This window comes from Echiichthys vipera (assembly GCF_963691815.1).
Source record: "Echiichthys vipera genome assembly, chromosome: 19".
Classification (NCBI taxonomy): domain Eukaryota; kingdom Metazoa; phylum Chordata; class Actinopteri; order Perciformes; family Trachinidae; genus Echiichthys; species Echiichthys vipera.
In genome coordinates this window covers 21,496,028-21,520,593 of record NC_139844.1, presented here as the reverse complement: position 1 = coordinate 21,520,593, position 24,566 = coordinate 21,496,028, and the positions used below count along the sequence as shown (strand labels likewise).

Below are 24,566 nucleotides of genomic sequence, written 5' to 3'. Positions count from 1 at the left end.
GTTAAATTTGGCTTAGTGCATTGATATACTGCAGCAACCACTACTGACCAAACATACTACTGTGTGTGTTTATGTGTTTGTTTGTTTGTGTGTGTGTGTGTGTGTGTGTGTGTGTGTGTGTGTGTGTGTGTGTGTGTGTGTGTGTGTGTTTGTGTGTGTGTTTTTCAGCTCTATGCTGTTCCCCTTATATCTTACAACTTACCTCGCAATCAATCACACAAACCCCTCAACCCCTGAATTCCTGTGGCTGAGATTGTAGAGCAGCAAGCCTTCGATACCAAAGCCCTCATGGGTTACAGTTTGATTTGTGGCCACACAAACGCTTGTTTTTTGTTTTTTTCCCCACATTTATCCGACCAAGTCAGAGTATAAGGAACGAACAGTTGAGAAACCTACAAATACACACCTCCATTGTCACCACTTTTTCTGCAGCTAAATAGGGAGCAACTCCCTGGAAGGACCAGAGTTTACAGACATCACTCAAGGGGCTTCAGGAGTAGTTAATGAGGGAGAGAAAAGGGTTTTCTATTCATGCTTCCCTTCCAGACTTTCCCAGCTGGACAGGAAGGTGATTTCCCAGATGGCCACCTCCATAAAGCATAACTTCAGGTGGTGTAGTCCAGGCTTTATGCAGGAACACTGGGCATGTGTCGAGTTATCTAGTCTTATTAACATATTTTATGGACTCACATTGACAAGAAGGCTGGTCACAGTCTATCTTCAATTGCTACCACTACTCTTCTGCCATAAATGCACATATCAGAGTTTCAGACAAGAGTGTGTTTTACACTGACAGTGTTCCCTAGCAGCATCACAGATGTTGTGCTAACAGATGCTGCCAGGTGGTTATATGCCTATCGCTCTAGACGTGGCACGACCATGGCAACAACTGTCGTATGGCAGATTTCTCAGTACAGCATCCCAGCTTTGGGACAGCTGTCAGGCCCCTTCAGCCCAGTGCACAGCTCAGTGAGCCTGTTTCCGGACCTCTGTTGGCTTGTGAATCCGATGCAGGGATCCACTGCTCCCAGATGTCATTTTTTTACTCCAGTTCCTGAGGTAACCTTTTTTTTAAAAAGGTTTTTAGTGTTAAGGCCAAGGAGCACATCATTAACTAACTACAGTTAAAGATGATGCTAAGAAAAAAAACTAGCATATCCACTGTGTAGTATCCCAAAAAAAAAAAAAAATCAGCCAGAGAGGTAGATGTGAGCAGCATCGACAAAGAACCACATTCCGTGAAACTCCCCATGTCCAAACAAAAGCAGCAAACAAGGTGTTTCCACCGACTGTGACCAAACAGTGGTTGAACCTCTGCATCCTGCAGGTGAGTCAGTATGCAGTCCGGGTTTCTCCTTATCAGGGTCATTGAGTTTACTGCTGAAACAAGCACATCAGCACGGTCAGCAACCAGCGGTCATGCTGGCCCTTTTAGAGTCACATGTGGCGCGGTCACTCCGATGATGGCAGCTCATGACAAATCAGAGTCAAACAGACAACGGGACATGACGGTTGAACGGACGATGGACGGAAACGAACAGGCCTGCCTCAGGCCTTACATGACTCAAATTTGTGTGGAGATGAAAACAAATTAAATCAAAAAGGTGTAATTTGTGTTTATCAAAGCAGCTCATTTTTTAATCAGCTGAGCCCTTAATTGATTTTCTTAATTCATGAAGTGCATTGATTCTTTAGATTGACAGAAACACTGGGTGGTGCCAGAATTGCAGGTGTGAGCAGGATGCTAATTGAGGGACTCATCATGGACGGATTTATCTCCCTCACAAGAAGAGAGAGGTGACTTTCAATCCCAATACTTAGTTCGTACTCATCCATCAGACTGACGATGAGCTGCTGCAGTGTGCTCATGCTACAATGTATCAACAGAGACTACTCTCACTGCAGTCATGTAGTTTTCTTGAACTAAGGCCGGAGAATCCAGTGGTCATAGTAATACAGCATCAGCTTTAAATGTCAAGGATCTGTCCGTAATAATTCTACATGCTATTAAAAATGTATCTCTCAGAGGTTCCCAATGGTAGTTCCAACCTGAAGCCAAATAACATTTCAGAGTCAGAGCCATGGACTGGTAATTTTCGCATCATCTAACAATAATCCAGCAAGACACACCCACTAAACACACATTCAACATGCAGACTAATGAGAGGATTAATCGTCTAGTTCCTGTTAAAAGTTTATGGGATGTTTTATGTTTTACACTAATGCTCGTAACTCTTTTCCCCTGCTCCACTGTCTTGCGGTTCTTAATCCTGACAGTATCCAAAGGGGAGGTCTGTGTCCTCGTTTCCAGACCACGCTCATAAATAAGCATTAGCAATCTCTGGGAGCCCCGGCGAGGAGAGAAGTTGCTTATTTAATGAGTGTGCCGTGATAGTAAATATTAGCGCTGCTTTTCAAAAGGGGGGAAATCATGAAGGCTGTTCAAATCTGTGCTCATCAAAAGTTGAAAGAATGGAAGGTAATGCATATTCTCTTTTATAGAGACTGTGCTGTGGGATGGGGCTAAGTCCGGGTTTGGATTCTGGAGCCGGAGCCAACGCTGGAACTGCCAGTGTGCTCCAAAGTGTTCAGACTAGAAACACTTTAGACTCAAGCGCTTTCCAACTACTTCCCCAGCACGAAACCCTGGCAGACCTGCATCGTAATCTCCTCTAAACACTTTTATTAGGACTTCTAATTGCAGCTAGGGCTTTCTCCCCTTCAGGAGAACAGGCAGAGGAACAAAAACGGGGCTTATTCACCCTAAAACAGGCTGCAGGCATATGGCAAAGCGGAGGCACAAGGCACTTTAGTACACAACAGCTATACTGTGCAGCTCAGTGAAGACACTTCTGTGATTCACAGCATTGATCTGACTGAAAGAACCGCCACACATGGTGAGCATCTCCAGGAAAACAGCCCAGTTACATCCAGGTAAAGCGCTGGGAATTGTTACTGGCAGAAGCAAAATCCAATATATTATTTCCTACGACAGGAAACAGCTTTATGACAATGCAACACTTTCGTAATATTTCATATCCTCACATCTGACTGGAACAAAGAAAGCTTAAGAAGCAATCACATCGAAGCCTTAAGGAAACCTTTCATTTCACATGATCACAATAGAGTCTGTCATTTCCTCGGTTATTTCCTCAGTCAGACAGCAGTGGGGTTTTTTTGTTTTTTTTCACACATTAAAGGGTCTCGGTTAACGCATTGCCATCGCCCAGGCACTCCAAAAAGAAGAGACTGCACTACTTAAAAGATAATGAGGAAACAATCTTGGCAGGTGCGATTCTTCCCACTGTTTTATAGCACAGGGATTATCAAAGGATTATGAAACAATAATTATGCACCAAAGGTCGACACGCTGCTTTCATGTTCACGCTGAGTGGCAGCGAGGTGCGCGCGCCATAGAAAAACAAGACGTTGAGAGGAGGTAAGGGTATGTAAGTGTGAAAACGTGCCTTTCGATGTGTGTGTGTGTGTAAGTGTTAAAGGGGAACTAGAGCTCGCTATGACCCAAAAATATCACACGACCCAAAAGTCACTTATCGGTACCGAACATGCGCCAGTAAATTTAAAGCATAAACAGATATCTCCAGCATCAGCGGCAACACCAACCCATGGGAATCCCCTACATGGAAAATCTGAAAAATGTGGAATGAGTGAGCTGGAGCAGGAGACTCCCAATCATAGCATCTCTGAGCCGTGCAGTCGATGGAGTCCATGGGCGATGAAGTAATGGCTGGTGGCACCGGAGCGTTTACCCCACACTGATTGACCTCGCACTGGAGATTACATATAAAAGACCTCCGTTCCTGACCCACTACATGTGTTAACACTTTGTATCTCAAGACCAGTGTGTTTCACCATTATTGGAGAGCCTGAAGGAAGTGAGTACACACAGACATGTACTGCGAACTGCACTCAATGTCCTATGTAGCAATCTTCTAAAAGCCAGGCTCTCTTTTGCTGCCTGTGAAGCTTTTCCAGGCTTTTTTCTTATAAAATCTGACAGGGAAAAGGGTTGATTGATGTTAAGACGTAAAACAATAGATCGAAAAATGGATGTTTGACAGCAGATTTTGTCTTAAGATTATACTTTTAAAGATAAATGGTTCTATTATGTAAGCACCAACGCCTTACACTCTCTCGTAACAACCGATGTACAAATGGGTAGAAGAGTGTCTCAAAGACGCAGCGACCCTCTGCTGTACATTGTTCTGTTTCTACGAGACGACTCAACATGACACGGCGGAAACTAAAATGATGCAGCTCAGTAGACGAGGTGGACTGGTGCGTTGTGTTATTATCATGCCGTATACACTTATGCGAACGTTAGTGGGAACAGTGGTGGAAGCAGCCAATTAGATGGGAGGGCGATGGATGTTTAATCTCTGATTAGTCGGACTGATGGAGTCAGCTTTGGTTCACAGGAATCCAAATTGAACAGTCGTTGTAAGTGCTGTGATATAAATGTGTGCTGTAACTAGGAAATGCAGTAGAAGATGGTTTTTCTTGAACATTTTTCAGCCTGGGACAGATTACTGGAATTTAGTCAGGCAGTGTCCAACAGTCTAAAGGAGACACAAGCGTCTTTATCCTGTGAAGATGTTGGGCTAAAAGGGTTGGTTCGCACGCGCACGCACGCACGCACGCACGCACGCACGCACGCACGCACGCACGCACGCACGCACGCACGCACGGACGGACGCACGCACGCACGCACACACACACACTTTATCTACTTGAGTTCTGATAGTTTGAGTTTCTAAGGCCTTGGAGACTTGCCACCCGAGCACAATGGCGGTGAAGTTTTGTTTGTGCTTCAACAACAATACAAAAATAATAATATTAATAATAATGTCCCAGTTAGTCTGGGGAACTCAAAGACCTTTTTTTAATTGGAAACTAGCATTTAAATGGCAACGTTTTAATGCTCTAAACACCACAGACAAAACAAAATTCACCTCCCTTGGGCTGGGGTGCAGAATTCTCAGCCGTGGGTATGTGAAAAATTTGGGTGGATAAAACCAAATGATTCTGCAGGGCTTCAAACCGCACGAGATAAGTGGGGAAAACATGATTTGGGTAAAGTGCCTATTTAAAAGAAAGGTCACTTTTTTCTTACAACCTGGTCTTATTAACATTATTGCTATCATTCCTAACTGTTACACACTTATTTAACTGCTGAAATATGGGGACATGGCAATTCTACGGGAAACAGCTTTAAGAGCAAACCCTTCAGCCATCAGACAGGTTTAAAACAAGTTTAATTACACTACATTTACCATTTACCTAGAGACAAATACCAAGATGCACATTACAGGTACTAAAACACTGGCTGTAAATGCTCATTAGAGAGTGGATAGTACGTTTGGCCGACTCTACTTAACATAGTCGTAAAAAACATGGAGTTTTACAATGCAATTGATACAGTGTGTTAGCTTTTACTTCATAACCTGATCGGATATGATTCGAGTGAATAATAGTATGAGAGGATTGATAGCAAAAAGTACAAAAATAAGACCGGTTTAGAGACCCACAGTCAATGAAACACTGCCACAGTTTTTAAATCTTTGCCTAATCACTAGACATTTTCAATCTGTCACGATCTTCTAAAGCATGTTTGTATGACACATAAAGTAGCTACAAGGTGTGTGTGTGTGTGTGTGTGTGTGTGTGCGTGTGTGTGTGTGGATTACATTGGGGGAGGTGTAAAGATGCATCACTGGCACAAAGGGGTGTGAGACTCACCAGTTGTGGAGGAGATGTTGACGTCGATGCTGATCTCAGGGATGCCTCCTCCCTTCAGCGCCGCCACGCAGGTGTACGTGCCGAAGTCAGTGAACTTGAGGTCTATGATGTCCAAGTTGGTGGTACCAGGGGAGATGTCGGGGTCCGTCTGGGTGATGACCATACGCTCTGAGCTCCGCAGGGCACGGCCATTCTTCAGCCAGCTAAAAGTCAGCTCTTCTGGTGGAGTCGCCTCCACCTAGGACATTCAGCAACATGTAATTTGTGTTGCATTGATGGGTAACCATAGACTGTATGAAAGAAGTGGATGTGGCACTCATTGGTTTGTGGACTACTTGACTGGTTAGCAAGGCGCATCCACAGAACGTTCGAACGTTGACCAAAATGTTACAATTAACTATGATGAAGTGAAAACAACAAGTCCTTGGATGAAAACAGACAATCCCCCCAAAAACAAGTTCACTGCCAGTGCCATGGATACGCATTGCTAAGCCTCTATCATGATTGATAACGACCTGTCAATCCCAAAACATACACTGCTTCATCGTCTACTTAACTCTAAATGGGAACTTCATTTACAAAACCAACACTATGCTGTACTGAAGAAGAAACTAGCAATCAAGATCATACAGGCATTAGAAAAATGTTTACTGAAGTAATAAATCAAGTGAGAAGTAGGTTCATTTTCTCATTGACTTCTATAAAATCTGACTTCTTTTTGGAGCCATGAGAAAGACTTTTAGAAAGAATGCAAGGTATGTGTGTGTTTACTCAACTATACCTGACAAGATATCTTGACTTCACGTCCAATCTGGATGTTGTCGTCATTGTGGTAGGGGTCAGGCGTGATCCAGAAGCGCCCCTTTTTCAAAGCTGCGAAGAGATAATCCGTTGATTAGAAGAAGATTTACATTTACTTTTAGAGTGTTCCTGGTTCAAATCCTAGCTGGAGCCCTTCTGTGTGGAGTTGCATGTTCTCCCTGTGTCTGCGTGTGTTACCTCCCACAGTTACCTCCCACAGTCCAAAGACATGCATGTGTTAGGTTAATTGATGACTCTAAATTGCCCATAGGTGTGAATGGGAGTGTGAGTGGTTGTCTGTCTCTATGTGCCCTGCATCACACCCGAATTGGGCTGGGATCGCCTCCAGCCCCCCGCGACCCCGACAGGGACAAGCGGTTGAAGAAGAATGAATGTATCCCTGTGTACGTCTGCTGAAATTAACCCTAAAACAATTATTGTAGGTTATGGCTCCGCTTGTCATATTGATGTTATTTCTGAGATGTAATTCCAAAGACAGGACTATATGGATTTTTTAAATAGATTTTTTACTTTGCTCAACACCCACAAATCATTGCTATGCATAACAAGTGGACATACATAATCCTGACTGTGTAACTTGTACCTGCTTAGCCTTTGAGCACTTTACACATTGTTCAAATGCACAAACAGACTGTGTTGTGTTACAGCTACCTGAGGGAACCCATCTAAGCATAGCATTGTGAGCAAAGCATATTTCTTGCTCATTAAGATGTGTCACTTTAGAACTGGGGTCACAGAATCACAAAAGTGGTATTAAAGCAAAAGTGTAAGAGTAAAATATTTCTATGACAACCGTAACTGTTTAGCTTTTGATGCCGCAGAAGGGTCAAACAGAACTTAACAGATACAGCAGAATCATATGTTTGTTCTGAAGACAAAAGCTTTGAAACAACTGACGGGCTGAAGAACACGACAGCATTCAAGCAGGCACACACACACACACACACACACACACACACACACACACACACACACACACACACACACACACACACACACACACACACACACACACACACACACACACACACACACACACACACACACACACACACACACACACACACACACACACACACACACACACACACACACACACCATTTTTAATCCAATTTGGTGTGCAAACTCCATTTTCAAAGCATACCTTCTCTGAATAGAAAAAAAGAGATGATTTCATTATAATGCATGCTGTATTGGTTCCAAACCCTGCGCCTACTGTTCAATTCATCTCCTCTGCAAAAAAAACACACAAAAAAAGCTGACGGCACCATGGAAATCTTTTCATCTAGCAAATCCCAAGTGACATTATCATATTCAGTTTGGTAAAGGGAAAACGAAAACAAAACCTGCTTGTCAGAGTTAAACACAGGAAATTGAATGTGCAAAACATTGTGATGCCAACCGAGCTGCACGTTGAGGGGAGAGACGAGTGACACGCGCCTCCTTGACATGATCTTCCACCCCGTGTTTGAAATCAGCGTCAGCAGTCAGAGAAACCTATTTCTGACGCGCGTCAGAGACAAATATTACGAATCATGTCGACACAAATTCGCACAAACACCGCTGTGCATTTGCATTTAGTCTTGAATCCCATATATTGTCATTCTCCGAGGCACTACCCATCAATCACGTTGTATATAATTCAATAGTTCTGGCATTGAAACTGTGGCAAATAGCATAATATGCTAAGCAGCATATATCTTTGACCTTTATGGACACAAAGATAATACAAAGTATTACCTGCAACACATGCTTATTTCCCATTTTGGCCCAGCTCTGCATCACAATGTACGTCTGCTACATACATGCCGATTAAATTTCCCTAAAGCCACCACGCACAGTATAAGGTCAATGAGTTGATACAAACTCAGTGGTGGAACCGTTAAGTGAGCATTTCTGTAAGGAAACACATTTCCTTCAATCATACACGACAGACAGTTGGAAAAAAGCACCCAGAGACGGACTTGTAGTTCTATCTTGACAGGTTGAAAAGGCTTTTGTGTCTCTGCGACATGCTCAGCAGTGTTGGTAGCTGCTTCTTAAGAAAGCATTATCTGATCCACGAACACACACAGACACACAGACACACAGACACACACACTCCACAAGTCATTGTGCTGTCACAGGTGACAGCGGATAAACCTTTGGATTAGCTGCTTTCCTCTTTTTACATTCTTCCAGTTCAAGTATATTCACAATTTAAAGAATCGTGAAATAAAAAGGCACTTCATCACAGGGCCAGCTGTGCTTCACTGGAAGTCTTTCTCGTGTAGAGTGAACTCAGGTCATTCTCTTCAGTTGTTCCTTTGCGTTTTACTGTCAAACGTGCTATCCATGTCTTCCCGTTATCAGTTATCCACTCACCACCATGACTCAGGAATCGCTACTGACATACATTTGGTCATAAGCTAGCTCCGGGCTCCACGTAAGCATACATTTTAAAATTTCTTCAGAGGTAAAAATGAATGTGTAATTAATTTAACAACACTCCCTTGTTATCAGCACAAAACACAAAGTTGGGATGCAGAAGAAAATTTAACCTTTTGGCCAAATTCAATTCTGCTGCGTGTGTAGATACCCTTTACTGACCACAGGAAGTGGTGAATGAAACTTTAATTTGACCCACCGCCCTTACAGTCCTATCACAACACAATGTGGAGCGTTTGCACTTGATGTGATGGCTGGGTGCACAGATCACAGAGTGGGTCTCTTATAATAAAGTGTAATCGTCTCAAAGTAGGACTCCATCTACAAGAAACTGGACTCAGAAGTGTTACATCACTTGCCCTTCTTAAAATCTACTGTCTACTTTATATAGCTTAACTTTAAATGATGACTGACTGGCCGGGTTGGTATGAATATAAAATGGTTGGAGGACATTCATTATTATGCGCTACATTCACAAAAGTTAGCCAGTGCAAATAATGCCTTAGAAAAGTCCGCCAGGAGCCTCTCATTGCCAACATTTATGAATAGTTGTGCAATATTTAGAGATTTAACTATTCAAATGGAAAGAACACGAATAAATAAATGGAACTTCATGTCATACACATTTTTGAATAGTAATACATCTTATAGGGCTGCAAGCTCTAATATATAAAGATGTAAATAGTATAATTTCTCCATCACTTAGTCCAGCCGATGAGGGCAAAGTGAGAAAGTTGACGATGCATTTTTAGTGCATCTCTGAAAGTACAAACTTATGTCAAGGTTCATACTCGCCATACTCTCCTACTTTCATTTTTATGATGAGCACATTTCTGGGCTCATTAGTGACATAGGGGAAGAACAGATTATAGTCCACACTGACCCGGCTGCTCATGCTCTACTTTTTTAATATCTATGATAATGCCAGCATACCAAGGATACTCACTATATTACAATACTAATAAGAATCTGTTCCCACCAAGCATCAGCGCTAACATCCATTTTATTTAATGTTCTAACCCCAGCGTCTGAGTATCTCCAACAACCTCTTTCACACCATGTTTAAAGATTCCCTGCAGACATTTATTTAATACAATAAATATTTGCTTTGAACAGTATAGTCTCTGATATTTCCTGGGTCCAGACTATAGACTGTATGAAAGGTTGTCCAGACCAGTGTTTCAGTTGCAGTGGCGTTCCATGCGTCTTGGAAGATTTCAAATGTCCCGGTCAGATTGGAGAAATTTCAGTCAGATATTATCTCTTTACATTAAGCCTGAAAACAATTGATGGGCAGGCTGTATCAAGAAATGAATTCCAGAGTCTATACATATGCAAATTTTATTCATTTGTAATATTTTCGGGCTGGAAACAAGATGTCTCTTACCTCACTTCTAGCCTATTCTCAATCTATTTGCACTGGCGGATTCAAGTTTCTACATCACACAAGTATCAGTTGAAAACTGGACCAGATTGACTTCCAAATGACTTATGATGTCACACATCATGCCCATAGGGCCACCCCTTAAAATCTGATTTTCATTGAGGACAGAGAAAAGTTTCACTTTAAGCAGATATATGTGTAAACATCCTTCTCGTGTCAAACTCCGCACATACATCATTCTGCCCAGTGGAGCTCAAACATCCAACCGTAGCAACACGAGGAAAAAGGTTTTTTTTTCATTGGAGGGGGGCTCTAATGTCGTAAAACATCTGATTAAGGCTCTTGAGAGGTAATTTTGCAGAAAATAAGAGGAAAGATTAGCATGTGAGACCGGTGAAATAACTGCAGTTTTGTAATAGTTTTTCCTCTAACCGTAACATTAATTTGGCCACAGCCCATAAGTTACAGGCCATAATGTAGAGTTTCTATTTTACATAAAATCCATCTTCTCACTTGATGAAGGCTATTAAAAGGAGAAGTAGGAAAGTGAAAGTGTTCATTGCATGTACAATTATAGCATCGCTGTGAAGGTATTTACCAAACATAACAACAAATACAAGTTTGATAATCCAATTCAACAGGCTCTCCGTGATTGCTCATTTTCATGAAACCCTATACTATGACAATCAGGGGGACCTCGTGATTTATGATCATATTTATTACCTTTTTCACTAAAAAGGATGCGTCCTCTCTGTAATGCAATAATTAATATAATTTGGATCCCAGTGTGTTTTGCGTCATCTTGAGAGTTTTCAGTATATTTTGATTATTATCGGGATAATAACGGTCATTATTTTAGATAATCAGTACATAAATCAACTACTCCCATCACGTGCATGAATGATTAGATTTAGCTCCTAACTACTAGTTACCCTGAGAGGAGGAATGTCTGGTTAAATCTTCAGGATCACTTTTCTGTTCCCTACTTTTCCCACACTTCACTTCACTGTGACTCAGCCTCCCCTCATTTCCGCACAGACCTGCAGTGCACGTCAGAATGGCCAGTGCTGCATATGTGCGCTCATGCATATTTCAGAATTGGCTCCCTCCTTTGCCTCCTCCACATTCAAACCCCCTTTCCTGCAATTTTATCAAACCATAAATATTAAATAGAAAGTAGGCATTCCTGTAAATTGACTACATTTGTGTACAAGAGAGATAAGTGGGCATTACTTCACCTGGTTGTAGTGAATTTTGCTGGACAGCTGCAGTGACTAAAATGGTGCCTGTTCCCTTATGCATGGGAGGGAATCTAAAACTGGATGTGTTTTAAAAAAGGGACTGTGGCGAGTGTGTGAGGTGAGAAGAGCAGAGTTGGGAGATTTTAACGGGTGGTGCTGCACTGTCACTCTTCCTTCCCCATTTCTGATATCCAATTCCTGGCAGAAGTCATATGAATCTTTAACAAGGGCTCCGCTCGGAAACAGAACTTTCCCATTTGCTCTGGAGGTTAACTGTGTCTCTGACTGTTGTTTCACAATTTCCACAACATCCTTAATATTTTACAAGTGTGTGTATACAGAGAGAGTTAGTGAATGCGTACGTTCATAAGTAGGTAACACTACAATACTATAATAAACCTGAATGTGTCTTTAAGTTTGACAAAAAATCCCAACTGGAGGTTCAACTACTGGACCAGCCTTTTCTGGAGCTCTCTATCGTGTCATACAGTCTTTCACTGAGTAGGGTTGTGGATCTCTCCCCATCAGATGGTTTGATGTGTATCTAGGTTCAGAGTTCATAATCTTTCTAATGATACAGTAATGTATGTTGTGATTAAAGGTCAATTCATCAGTCCTTCGCTTCTCTTACCTTGAACCCCGGTCCAACTTCGCCCCTCACTGCAATATATAATCATCGACATAATATAATTTATTTATTATAATCCCAACAATTCATCTTACGATAGTCATTGTCATGATATATTGCTTGCATTAGGTTATGTCCACATACGTTATGTTCACATATATATTACGTTATTATCCTTTATTACAGCATGATATATTACATTACATATCTGCCCTGTATTACATTATCATACCTTACACTATCCCTTCAGACTATATTTGGTTATAATATATTGCATTTCTTAGCATAATATCTCATATTACATTATACTGTCTTATCTTACCTCAATTATCTAATCACATTATATAAGGTTAAACTATAAAACACTGTACCATGTCAATATATCTCATATCATGTTGCATACTGTTACTACTTATTTAAACTTATCTATTATTTTTGTTTATTTTCAGTTTTTTTTGTTGTACCTTCAGTTTTACTTTCCTCCTCTTTTCTTATTGATACTTTAGTTACTTATTTTTATTGTATCATCTATCTATACCTACATACGTTTATAATACCATATTATCTGCCTCTCAGCCACTTGCACACTCTCTCTCACTCTCTCACACACACACACACACACACACACACACACACACACACACACACACACACACACACACACACACACACACACACACACACACACACACACACACACACACACACACACACACACACACACACACACACACACACACACACACACACACACACACACACACACACACACACACACACACACACACACACACACACACACACACACCTATATCACCTCTATACATATCATAAGAACTTTTTTTTTGGTGTTTATGTTGTTATCTGTACTGTATGTCCACTATCTGTATTCGTTGATCCTCGTAGTATGTCACCTTGTCTTTCACCTAATTTCACCAATAAAAAGAGGAGGGAAAAAAAAAAAAGTGAAGTCATCAGCGATTTCATTTTTATATTTGAAGGACACTAAAATAAATAAATTATTTCCTTGAGTTCTATTTCCCACAGAATACTCCAGAAAATTGCGTTTCCTGCCTGTTAGATACTTGGTTAGTGGTGTTAGCTGATAATTAGGGATGTACCCAAATACGGATTTTCCCTCGCATGACAACTCAAGACTCACGGTTTAGTGTCTTGATCTTCATCTGTGAAGGGAAAACACAGTCAAAGAAATAAAAAGCGTGAATCCCGGTCATACCTCAGCAATTAAATCCTAGTGCACAACAAAGCACGTCTCCCTCCTGGGTCTTGAAAGCGAAGTGTAAAGTGAAGCTAGCATTTGGTTCAAACAAAGTTTATCCGAAGACTGTGAATGTTCTCATGTGTCCAGGTCGTCGTTATCCCCAAAGCAATTTCAGTCAAAAGCAACTGGACATGGTTATTTGTCTAGGAAGACGTTTCACCTCTCATCCAAGAGGCTTCATCAGTTCATGTACGCATCTGAGCAGGCTGGGACTGGACCAGGACCAGGACCAGGACCAGGCTGGGCTGGTCCAACTAACTGGTGTGGAGTTCATTTGACCTGGCTCAGGTTACACATACAGAGAATGAATGCATTAGAACTTTCTTTTATTATCTAGTTTGACAATCAGGCTTAAATAAATAAAATACATTAAAGTGTGTTTCTTTAAGGCTTTATTACGTATAAACTTACATACACGCCGTTACTGATACCAGCACTTTAAGCAGTATCAGAGGCATTTCAGATAATGGTATCGGTAAAGGAACAACTCTCAATGAAAGCAAGAAAGCATCAGCAGAATAAGCTAAATTTAAACACACATCTCTGGCACCAGTGTAGAAAATCTCGCATTATTTATAAAAAACACAAAAAAAGCAAAAACATTGCCAGTATCACAGGCGCTGGGGCACGAAACACAAGTCAACCTACGCACAAACAAATTCTACATGAGTTATTTATGAATTTTGGAAGCTGGTTTCCTTTTATCATCATCGGAGCTTCCTGTCATTGAACCCTGACTAAAACACCCACTGTAGAGCCACTTACAGGAGCTACTTTCTTCATGGTAATAGGAAGAGACAAGTAGGATGCTCTGCTTACTGTATGCTTTCATTTCTATCCTATTTTGCCTGAGTGATTGCACGCAGTTCAATAGTGATTCAATGGATATTCAATTCTTTTGGATCATTACCGAACATATTCTAGTGTTCCTGTGTTCATTCTGAAGTGCTTTTCCCTGCAGCGAGCCTGTATGATTCTCCATAGTTTTAATAGCCTTTGGGAATAATGGGTGGCCTGAACATAAAAAGCGCAGATAATCACACAAAGAGAAAAGCCCTGGTTGAGGCCTTCTTCTACAGAGAGCTCATGTCACGCGGCAGGATTACAATAGCACCTCAGGGGAGCTTCTTAGCGGGCAAAAGTACACACAGCCCTGACATAAGATTATGACACGCACGTATGGAGGCACAAAATGACAAAGATCCAATGGCCTCAGCTATGCGCACACTCAGATGCAGCGACGGTGCGAGAAAAAGAGATGTTTAAATGTGTCCCTCCAGTGCACTCTGCCTGCCTTTGTTAGAGGCGAAAAACGTGTCTCACTCCGTTCTCACTCTGAATCATTATCCACCTGTCTACCCATCGGACCATCTCATTTTTCAGTCACTCCAGCCTGTCCGTCTCTCAGCAGGCCGTGTACTGTGCTCGCCATTCAGTCTTGCAGAGAATATCAGCATGTGAAGCTGAACTCATCTCTCAGAGCCAGATGGATGTCCCTCTAACTGTCGCACTCCTCAGCCTTCTCTCATCCGCTCAAGGTTAAACCCAAAAAATGGACGACATGCATTAGCATGGTTCAAAACACAGGGCATTCACTTGCAAACAAACATTCGTATCGCCATCCAAACACCCTTCGTTTTTCTATTAACACTCCATGCATCCTCACATTAGCACCGACGCATTCCCCCATGCATTAGCACCTTCGCAGCGTCATGGCCACTCATACGTGTCCATTCTTAGGTGGGAAGAAAATCAGTCCTAAATACTGCTCTCAACCTTCAAGGCTGACCTCAGGCTTTAATTTATGCCAAAAAGGATTCGAATGCACACAGAGGCGCCGAATGCCCAAACAAAACAGGCACGTGCACATATACAGGCACACTCGTACACATACGAATACACACAGGCGGTCCTTAGGGCCCCGGCCCAAGAGACTGTCCTGCCTGTGCCAGTTCTAACCATCCAGCCATTAAATCTGGCATTCATGAATGGAAATATATTCAGGTTCTGATCAGAATTTATTCCAAAGCAAATTTGATAAGGGTCATTCACATGTTGATTCACATGCTGACAGCCAGATTTTTACAAGGCACGTCATGATTGTTTTCAGCCAACCAAACAGTCTAAATATAAACAGCGGGGAGCTCGCACTGAAAAAGATTGCATTTTTGCTGCTCTATAAATAACAGCAAGCTTCCAATCAGAGTTACAAAGCGTTGGATGGTAGTGAGCGTGTTTGACTTTGTGTTCATGCTTGAATGTGTGTACGTGCGTGGGTGCTTTGCGTCTACCTTAGCGGGTCGGAATGATGGATGTCTTGGGTGTAAAAGCTTCATACCTGAATTTGACAGAAAACCCCCTGGGGGAATTTGTCGAGAAAATCCAACGACAACACAGCTGCGTTTGATTTTGAATCTTTGATAGCTACAGCGCTGCTCATTTCTCTACATCACACAGAGGGAAAACACATTGCTTAGCGGAAAAGACGGGAGACACGCGCAGAGGAGGCGTCTGTGTGCGGGGTGACATGAAAACAAAACGCCAGGCCAGCTTCAACAACACAGTCCTGTCTAAATTCACCAACTGTAATTTCAGAGCTGCCTACTCATATTTGAGCAATAAAAGAAAAGGAAGAAAGAACCAGCGCACAGCGTCTTTGCATTGTCGCGGGAGATATAGACACACAAACTGGTGCGTTTGTGGCCTTGGAAAGCAGGGTATCGACCTGCCTTTGAAGACGTGTGGCAGACCCTTAATCCATAAAAAGGATCTTGTCAGCAGGATGATGTGATGCCAGTAGCTTGCTGGGCTGGCTGTGGAGATGGCCAGGCCCTGGAAGGCAGTCTAGCTGGTGGGACAGTATGGCCAGAGAAACTACCATCTGCTGGGGAGAGATGTATGTTTTCACACTCTCAGCCCCCTTTGGCAACAGCAGTTTGAGAAGGCTTCTCAAGGACTAGATAGGAGGGTAAACAAGCTGAGATAGGCAATGATGAGGCCACAGGGTGACCCTGCAAAACACGCAAAATTAACTCAGTGTAGCAGAACCAAATCAACTGGTGTTTCATGGGGACGTGCAGTGTGTGAGTAGAATATCAACACATACGCGCACATGTGCAGAGACATGATTTTATTTGGTGCTTGTAATTCCAAACATTTCAGCCTTAACTCTCCTTGGCCACACATACACGCATACTTTAGCAATTAGCAGAGCATTTTTGCATTCTTGATTCATTGGTTTTGTAGCCTACAGTCAAGGCATTCTGGAAATTAAATAAACAGGAATACAAATGCATGTGGAAACGGGGTATTAGTAAGCACAGACAGCAGTCTCTCTGGCTGTTGCCCTTCTTTGTCACACACACACACACACACACACACACACACACACACACACACACACACACACACACACACACACACACACACACACACACACACACACACACACACACACACACACACACACACACACACACACACACACACACACACACACACACACACACACACACACACACACACACACACACACACACACACACATCACACACACACACGTCTAGCCAACTACAGAAGAAGCAACATGTGACGTTTACAGGAGAACAAAGTAGAATGTATTTTCTAAATTCCTACAGGGTCAGATTATAGTTTAGTCGTTCATGATTGATCTGCATGCAAAGAGGAGGGTGGGTTAAATGAAAAAATCTGTTCTGGGCACTACAGCCTCACCCCATCCACTCCACCTCCTTTTGTGCTTTCACTTGACGGGTTTGCCATTTATAAAAAAGGCCATCTCAAAACAGTTAATGGCAGCTAAAAGTGGAGTGAAAAGCCCTCTGTCTGCACTACTGTTGGTCATCAAAATCCACTACTATTATCACCTGGGGCGATATATATCGGCTGATACGACCTTATCACAGGGATATCCGTATGACCGTATAGGTCAGCTGATAAGTTATAAGAAATTTCTTTACAGAAATGCCAAAGATTGTTTGAGGTACATAGACTGTCAGCTAAAGAGGATTGACAAGTTAAGTTCTCAAACGTAAAAAAAGTCTTAGTCATAAAAAATAAATAAGAAAAAAAACTACTTTGGACCCGTTTGATTTGCGTTTATGTAAGAATTTAAATTATAGATTTATCCATATTCAACTCTCAAATATCAATATATGCCTCAAAAATCCAGTGTCAGTGGTGGTAAATGCACTTCCCATAAACAGAAGCACACTTGGGAGAGACAACATCATTACATTTAAATTAAATTCTGTCGAGCAACTTTCCAAATTTTCGTTTGGTCATGCTCACAGATCTTTGTTTTGTGTTTTTGTGCTGGGTTTGACTAAATCACCAGAACATGGGCAGAAAGTCAAAGAAGAAAAACACCCCATCTTTCTAAATGCAATCATCTTACAGTATCCATGGTGATGTAAATGACCTGCTAAAGGGGGAAATTTAACATGACCACCTCCCAGCCCACCCTTCCACCCACCCAGCCCTCTTATTGGAAATACGCTGTAAGCCTGTTTTACTGCTTCTGCTGCACTGGTTAATACACACCCAGTTCTTAAGGAAAAATATTAAATACACGATATATCTCTATGAACAATACAGACTCCTCATATATGGTTCTACCGCCCCCTCTCATCATCTGGTGCATGTTGATCCCACCTAGGTATTTGCATCGGTGACAGCTCATCAGACTCAGGAGAGCGATCCCGATGCCACAGTGAGATGTGTGATAACATTGCCGACAGTCTTCCATAGTTCATCAGTCTGTCTCAGAATGAGAACAACAACAGCGCTGCTTTTGGCTTTTAGAGTTTACACAGCAACTATAGCGCTGTGTTCAAATTCATTTTGACATCTGTGATGTTTTGTTGGGCTTCATTGTTTCTTATCAAATGGTGATGTCATTAAAGTCTGTGTCCTTTCAATAAACTTTGATAAACAGCATCTCCCAACGTCAGAAATAACTTGTCATTTAAGTACCTTGATCCTAATTTTGCGCTGAGTGACAGTTTGTCAGGCTGAGGACAGGGTTTTTGTGCGGATTTCAGTCATTTATGCACCGCCCCCTCACTCTGTTCTATAACTATTGATCCCACTCACAAGAGTGACTCTTCATCAATTTCACGAGAATGTTCCCAATTAATTTTGTTTTTATTGATCCTTTATTTGCTGTGTCACATATTGATTAGGTCAGTCATTTAAGAATCTCGCCATTTAGTTTCAGACTGCCTAGATTTCTTTGTTTTGGTTAGTTTTCACTCCAAAATCACAGTAAAGGAATCTATCTACAGGGAATTACTGAGTCGCAGACGTTGGTGATGGTTTTTACACTTGGGAGAATTTACAAGATCAGAAGAAGAAGAAGAAGAAGAAGAAGAAGAAGAAGAAGAAGTCTTGATGCAGAAATCCAATAATCTGAAATTTAAAACCCAGTTCTCCACATTGTGATCGCTTGTAACAATTTTGTAAGACCGGGCTTTTGTGCCTTCGTACCTTACAGCTGAACTAATTGGATGGTGAAACGTATGAGGATGTGTAACATGGTCGTGGTTAAGCTAGGCTTCTTCCTGAGTTTTGGTGAGGATGACTGAGGTTGAGAAACCGCAAATAGATATAATCGGACCGACACCACCCTCGTTCTTGACTCCTGAAAATTGACTGAATGTGGGGCTTAACGTTGCCAGAGTGAAACGGGGCTAAGCAAACAATGGAATTCTGTATTTTTAACATTAGTTACACGTTCCAACTGACATTTAACCCAGGGCTGGTATGAGTGCAGTTTAAATCATATAGCCCTGGGCTTAGGTTAAACCTAGGTTAAGTGTGTGTGTGTGTGTGTGTGTGTGTGTGTGTGTGTGTGTGTGTGTGTGCGTGTGTGTGTTTGTGTGTGTGAGAAAAAGGTCAAAATTCTTAATCTTCAAAGCATTTCACACTGAATTCGCGTATCCCTGGGCTAAGAGAATCCAGCGTGATAAGCCCTTAAGAAGTTGAAGGGAAAAGGGACCTGGACACGAACGCTCGGAATCAGAATTGAATTTTCAGGTGCCTAGAGATTCCCAGCCCAGTCCTTACACATATGACTTTTTCCTAAAGAGCTTACGGTTATATGATTAAGCTTTGGTACCTATTTGGAGCCAAATAGTAGCAGCCTGCTACTGAATGGAATCCTTGTTTTTCACACTGCATGACAAATCAATGGCTATGTATCCTGCATGACATTTAGTCAAGCAGAATAATACACATTTGTTTAACTTTTAACAAGTGCATGCAATGATCTGCAGCTGTAAATGTGACACATCAATGAGTGTGTATTCAATCATGTATATCTAAGAAGGTGGTGAATTTGTTTGGAGGATATTTGATCAAAATCCCATATGAAAACCATTGTCAGCTCCAGACGTATGACACATCGACGAGAGCGTGATATTTATTGCCTGCAGTGAGTGCGCTATGACTTATATGCTGCCGCGGGACACCTGACACCTTCTCTTTGATGTAAACCTCTCAATTCTTAAGTCTTCAATTATATGGGCACTTTCACAATGCAGAGAAGGGGTTTATCTGTCAGGGGGGCCATCAGAAATGATTTGTTGATGATTTGATTTTCATCCAGGGGAGTATATGGCTGCATAAATAAATGCTTCCAAGCAGGCTGAGCACAGACGCGACCTGATGATGGAGCTGTGGCATAATCTCTCAGATGAAAGGAGGAAACTGTGAGAACCCAATCCGCTGAACTCTGATTCAAATGTGATCCCGTTTGTGTGTGAATGATGTTCTCTTGAAAGTTGAAATTCACATTTGGATCTTCCCGTGATTGCTGTTTTGTTTGTAAGGCTTCCACTAATTAATGCGCCTTTATTCAGTCACCTGCAGAGAGGTCCCTGCGGTTTCACCATTCAGGGCGTTGGAATCCTGTGTTATGTGACAGACGAAAGCCGAGTCACACACCACCCTTAATCCTCGAGCTTAGTAATAACAGTCAATTTAGGAGTATGAGGAGATTTCCTCGCGCATCATGTCGCATCTCTGAAGGTTCACATTAAAATGGCTTTTCTTTAAAGATGGTAAAATTGCCTGTCTTGAATATTAATCTTAAAGTATTTTTTTAAAACATTAGTGTACATAGAATGTGCGTGTTGATAGGTAAAAATACCCTTCACCTTCTGTGTATCTGTTGATAGGGGATTATCTATTATCTATGATTCTTTTTTTATCTTTAATGCCAATTTCACCCAATTATTATTTTATTTTCTGTCATATTTGAATTCATAATGGCTTTTTATGGAGTTTGGCTGGCTGCACATGCTACCTAATTAGTAGCGAACTTGCTGTGTTTTTCAGTTTAGCTCAACTTATTACTCAGCTTCCCAGTGAAGGGTTAATGTTAGCAGCAGCGACTAGGTCAGGGGTAGGCAATTCCGGCCCTGGAGAGCCACTGTCCTTCATGTTTTAGGTTTCTCTCTGCTCCAACACACCTGAGTCTAATGATTTGCTCTTTATCAAGCAGCTGATGCTTGTTACAGTATGATTATTGTTAGACTCAGGTGTGTTAGGGTAGGAAGAAACCTAAAACATGCAGGACAGTGGCTCTCCAGGACCGGAATTGCCCACCCCTGGACTAGGTGTTTTGTTCGAGTTACATCAACAGCCTCTTGATTCGATAAATGTCCTCAGAGAAAGACACACAACTCTGCAAAGCCACAAGGAGTCTTCCTCTTTAGTTGCTGCAGCCAGCAGGAAAGAGCTAGTTAGCTGACAGTCGCTAAAGGTGACGGTGCTGGCACTGATGACTCCACTGCCATAAAGGGACATTATAAAGTTAAATGTGTCATTTTGAAATAAACATTTCTATGATGAAGTGAACTCTAAAACACAATACTGTGCTGAGTTTTGATGACTTCATCATTCATTTGTTATTATACATTTGACTGCACAATGTCTTCTTTATTTATGTTACACTGAACGTTTAGGTGCACCAGACGTATATCAGGTCATGCAATTATGTTTTCTTACCTCGCACCACAATGGTGGTGGACTTCTTTGCGGGATTTCCCACGTTGTTGCTGGCCACACAGCTATAGACCCCCGCCTCATCTGAGGTGATGGCTGGGAGAGTGAGTGTGCCACCCTTTACCACGCTCCTTTGTGGCAGACTGTCATTACTGCTGATCCAGGTGAGAAGAGGAGGTGGCTCTCCACTTGTGGTGATGCACACCAAGGATACCGTCTGGCCGGGATTCACCACGATAGGATCCTCCACCAGCAGCTTGATGGATGGGGAGGCTGTGGAGGAAGAGTGCGTGGAGTCTTAGAAATATTGGCAGAAGATGGACAACATGGCAGTTATGACAGTTGCAGAATATGTCAGATCTCTTTGTTTCCATGTCCAAGTACATTTATTAGAGGTCCCATATTATGCTCATTTTTTAGGTTCATACTTGAACTTTGAGTTTTACTACAACATGTTTATTTGCTTTAATGTTCAAGAAAATGTTCATTTTCTTCATTTCCAGGATGAGAAGGGGCGGCTATGTGAAGCCAGGTGTAAGTAATTCAGATGAGCGCACGTTCGCGGCTTTCAAAGGGAGACCGCAAGGTCAACCACAGATTTACTGATGCAGACATGGAAAAGGCGCGTGCAGCGTTCCTCTCTATGTCCGATCAGCGAGTCCTAATGGAAACTTATGAGGAAGTGAAGCATGTAAATTTCCCTGATGTGGGACTAATATATCAGCAATATCTTATCTGATCTTATCTTATGTAGTTTTCATAAATGGAAAAATGGCAGCTATTACTCAACAATGGAAAAAGGCTGCCAGGCACAATCGTGATGACTGAATGTATTGGTGGTCAAAAAATAAACACTTGTCATTTGTTTTTATTGTCATTTTCACAAATTAACAGGTGAACAGGTTACCCTTAAATGTGGCCAGTGGAATGTAATGTTACTCCGGAAATTTGCCAGGGTGACAGCCATTCAAATCTCTCTCTCTCTCTCTCTCTCTGACCCTTATAGGTCTAATACTGACTTCATTGAAACCACATTTGCACCTTTATCGGTCATTTATAATCCACCCAACAATTAGCAATATTGTGTAGCTATATTTAATCCTAGTCTATTAATCAAACCTCTGACTGCATGAACAAACAATCACATGATGATTCAAATGAGGCTGCCAAAATGGTTCTGTTGAAATAAAAATAATAAAATTTTACTGACGATGTAGTCGTTACATTTTCACACCAGGGTGATAAAAAATAAGCAGGCTAGGCTAAAAGATAATGGTATAATTGTGAAATGAGTTTGATTTCTGATCAGAGTGACATCTGACTGAACAGGATAAATCAAGCCTCAAACAGACCAGCCTAACAGCACATAATAAATCTCTATTGTAACTTATGCACCTCTGCTTTTGTGCTACCGATTAATGGATAAAGTAAGTCAGGATAACCGTAAAATCCAGGCTTAATCCCTTATCTAGGTTTTGTGCAATAGTCCCCTGCTTAATAACAGAAAAAGATGTGGAAATTTTACCTTTACAAAATGGGACCTTTGTAAAATGTCTTTGGTGACCCCTAGTTGTCGAACCCCAAAAAACATTGCAGTTGACAGTAATGTGGCAACTTTCATTGGGAGCATTTTATTTTTCTAAAATTAAGAATATGACTATTTGAAAGACACCATGATCACAGAACAGTTACAGAAAGGGGACATGGGTATCTTACATTTTTAATGTGTAGGACCTCTAAGACATTGCTATGGAATTTGCCGATTTCACATTGCAATCTACCTAGTGATATCAAAATCCCTGCAAAATCGGTAATTTAGGGTAAACTATGACTATAAAATGACAATGCAGAGTAGTACCTGTCTTATTGGTGAGTCTGAAGATCACACTGCGGTCAGGGATCCCACACACATTTCTCACAGAGGCGATGCAGCTGTAGTTGGCGTAGTCCTGAGGACGCAGGTTCTTCAGCTTCAAAATCTTCGTTTCCCCCTGCAGCTCAGACCAAACCAACACTGGTATGCAAATGTGTGCAAAACTATCAACATTATCAAGTAAAATAAAAGCAGAAAACTAGGCACTGGGACGGCGATGACAAAGGCCAAACAGCTCCAAAGAAAGGTCAAAGAGATGAATATGTATGCAGTTTTAATGAAGCCCAAAATGAAAAGAAAAGTTAGTGGAGATCAAGAATATTACTGTAAAATCACTAAAAAAAATGATGGTGGTAGCCTGAACGGAAATAAATGTGTCAACTGGCTTAAAACCAGCATGTGGATTATGTTCCAGTCAATGACCCTGCAGTATTTTCAACATTTCATTACAGAAATATGGATGGGCTCGGCAGGGGATCCCTCCACAGGAACGGCTATCTCACTTATAATGTGTGTTTGACTCCAGCTGGGCCAGTCAACCAAGAGCCCCGCCCAGTAGACTATGATGAGGATGGGAACCTTTGATCTGATTGACTCTAATGTGTGGGTGTTGGGTTGGAGGGGGCAGATTAAAACATGAGTCAACCACATGCTGCGACAGTCCACACAACATGCCGATCCCTCATGTCTCTCATATCCAGTGAGGCTAAGATAACTTAATTGTATTAGATAAGCCATGGACCCTGCGCTCCTCATCCTTTCTTTTTCTCTGTCTCCTCCTCTGCTTTGTCAGTAAAGAACAAAAACTATGGAGGAGTGCATCGTCACTGTAAAGGGGGAAAATCTCCTGATTCGTTTTTATGTTTTAAACGATCTATTTGAGGGAGTAAATGCTTGTCTTTGGGAACACAAGCTAAAAAAAAACGCTTAATGAACTTGAAATGCCGGTAGTAAACAAGCAAATGAGGGCATGTTTCATGCTAGCAGCAGAAAAACGACTAAATTCACTACAACGGGGAGAGAAAATGAGCGAGGAAGCTGAACCAAAGGGCTATAGAAAAATTTGACACGTGCCTTAACTGGGTGATGAGCAATATGTTGCTAAATGGGCTTTAATGGTTAC

General features: G+C 41.7%; 1 protein-coding gene across 1 annotated transcript in view; it reads right to left on the bottom strand.

The window, feature by feature from the left end:
• Positions 1–24,566, bottom strand: part of LOC310962270 (MAM domain-containing glycosylphosphatidylinositol anchor protein 2) — a gene marked incomplete at its 3' end in the record, with an annotated part of 180,361 nt that overhangs the window by 57,953 nt on the left and 97,842 nt on the right. Inside the window, exons 5-8 of the mRNA XM_083934673.1 lie at positions 23,429–23,561; positions 21,574–21,843; positions 6,542–6,633; positions 5,761–5,998 (exon numbers count right to left, since the gene is read on the bottom strand). Coding sequence (XP_083790799.1) covers positions 5,761–5,998; positions 6,542–6,633; positions 21,574–21,843; positions 23,429–23,561 — 733 coding nt within the window. The remainder of the gene's footprint in view (positions 1–5,760; positions 5,999–6,541; positions 6,634–21,573; positions 21,844–23,428; positions 23,562–24,566) is intronic.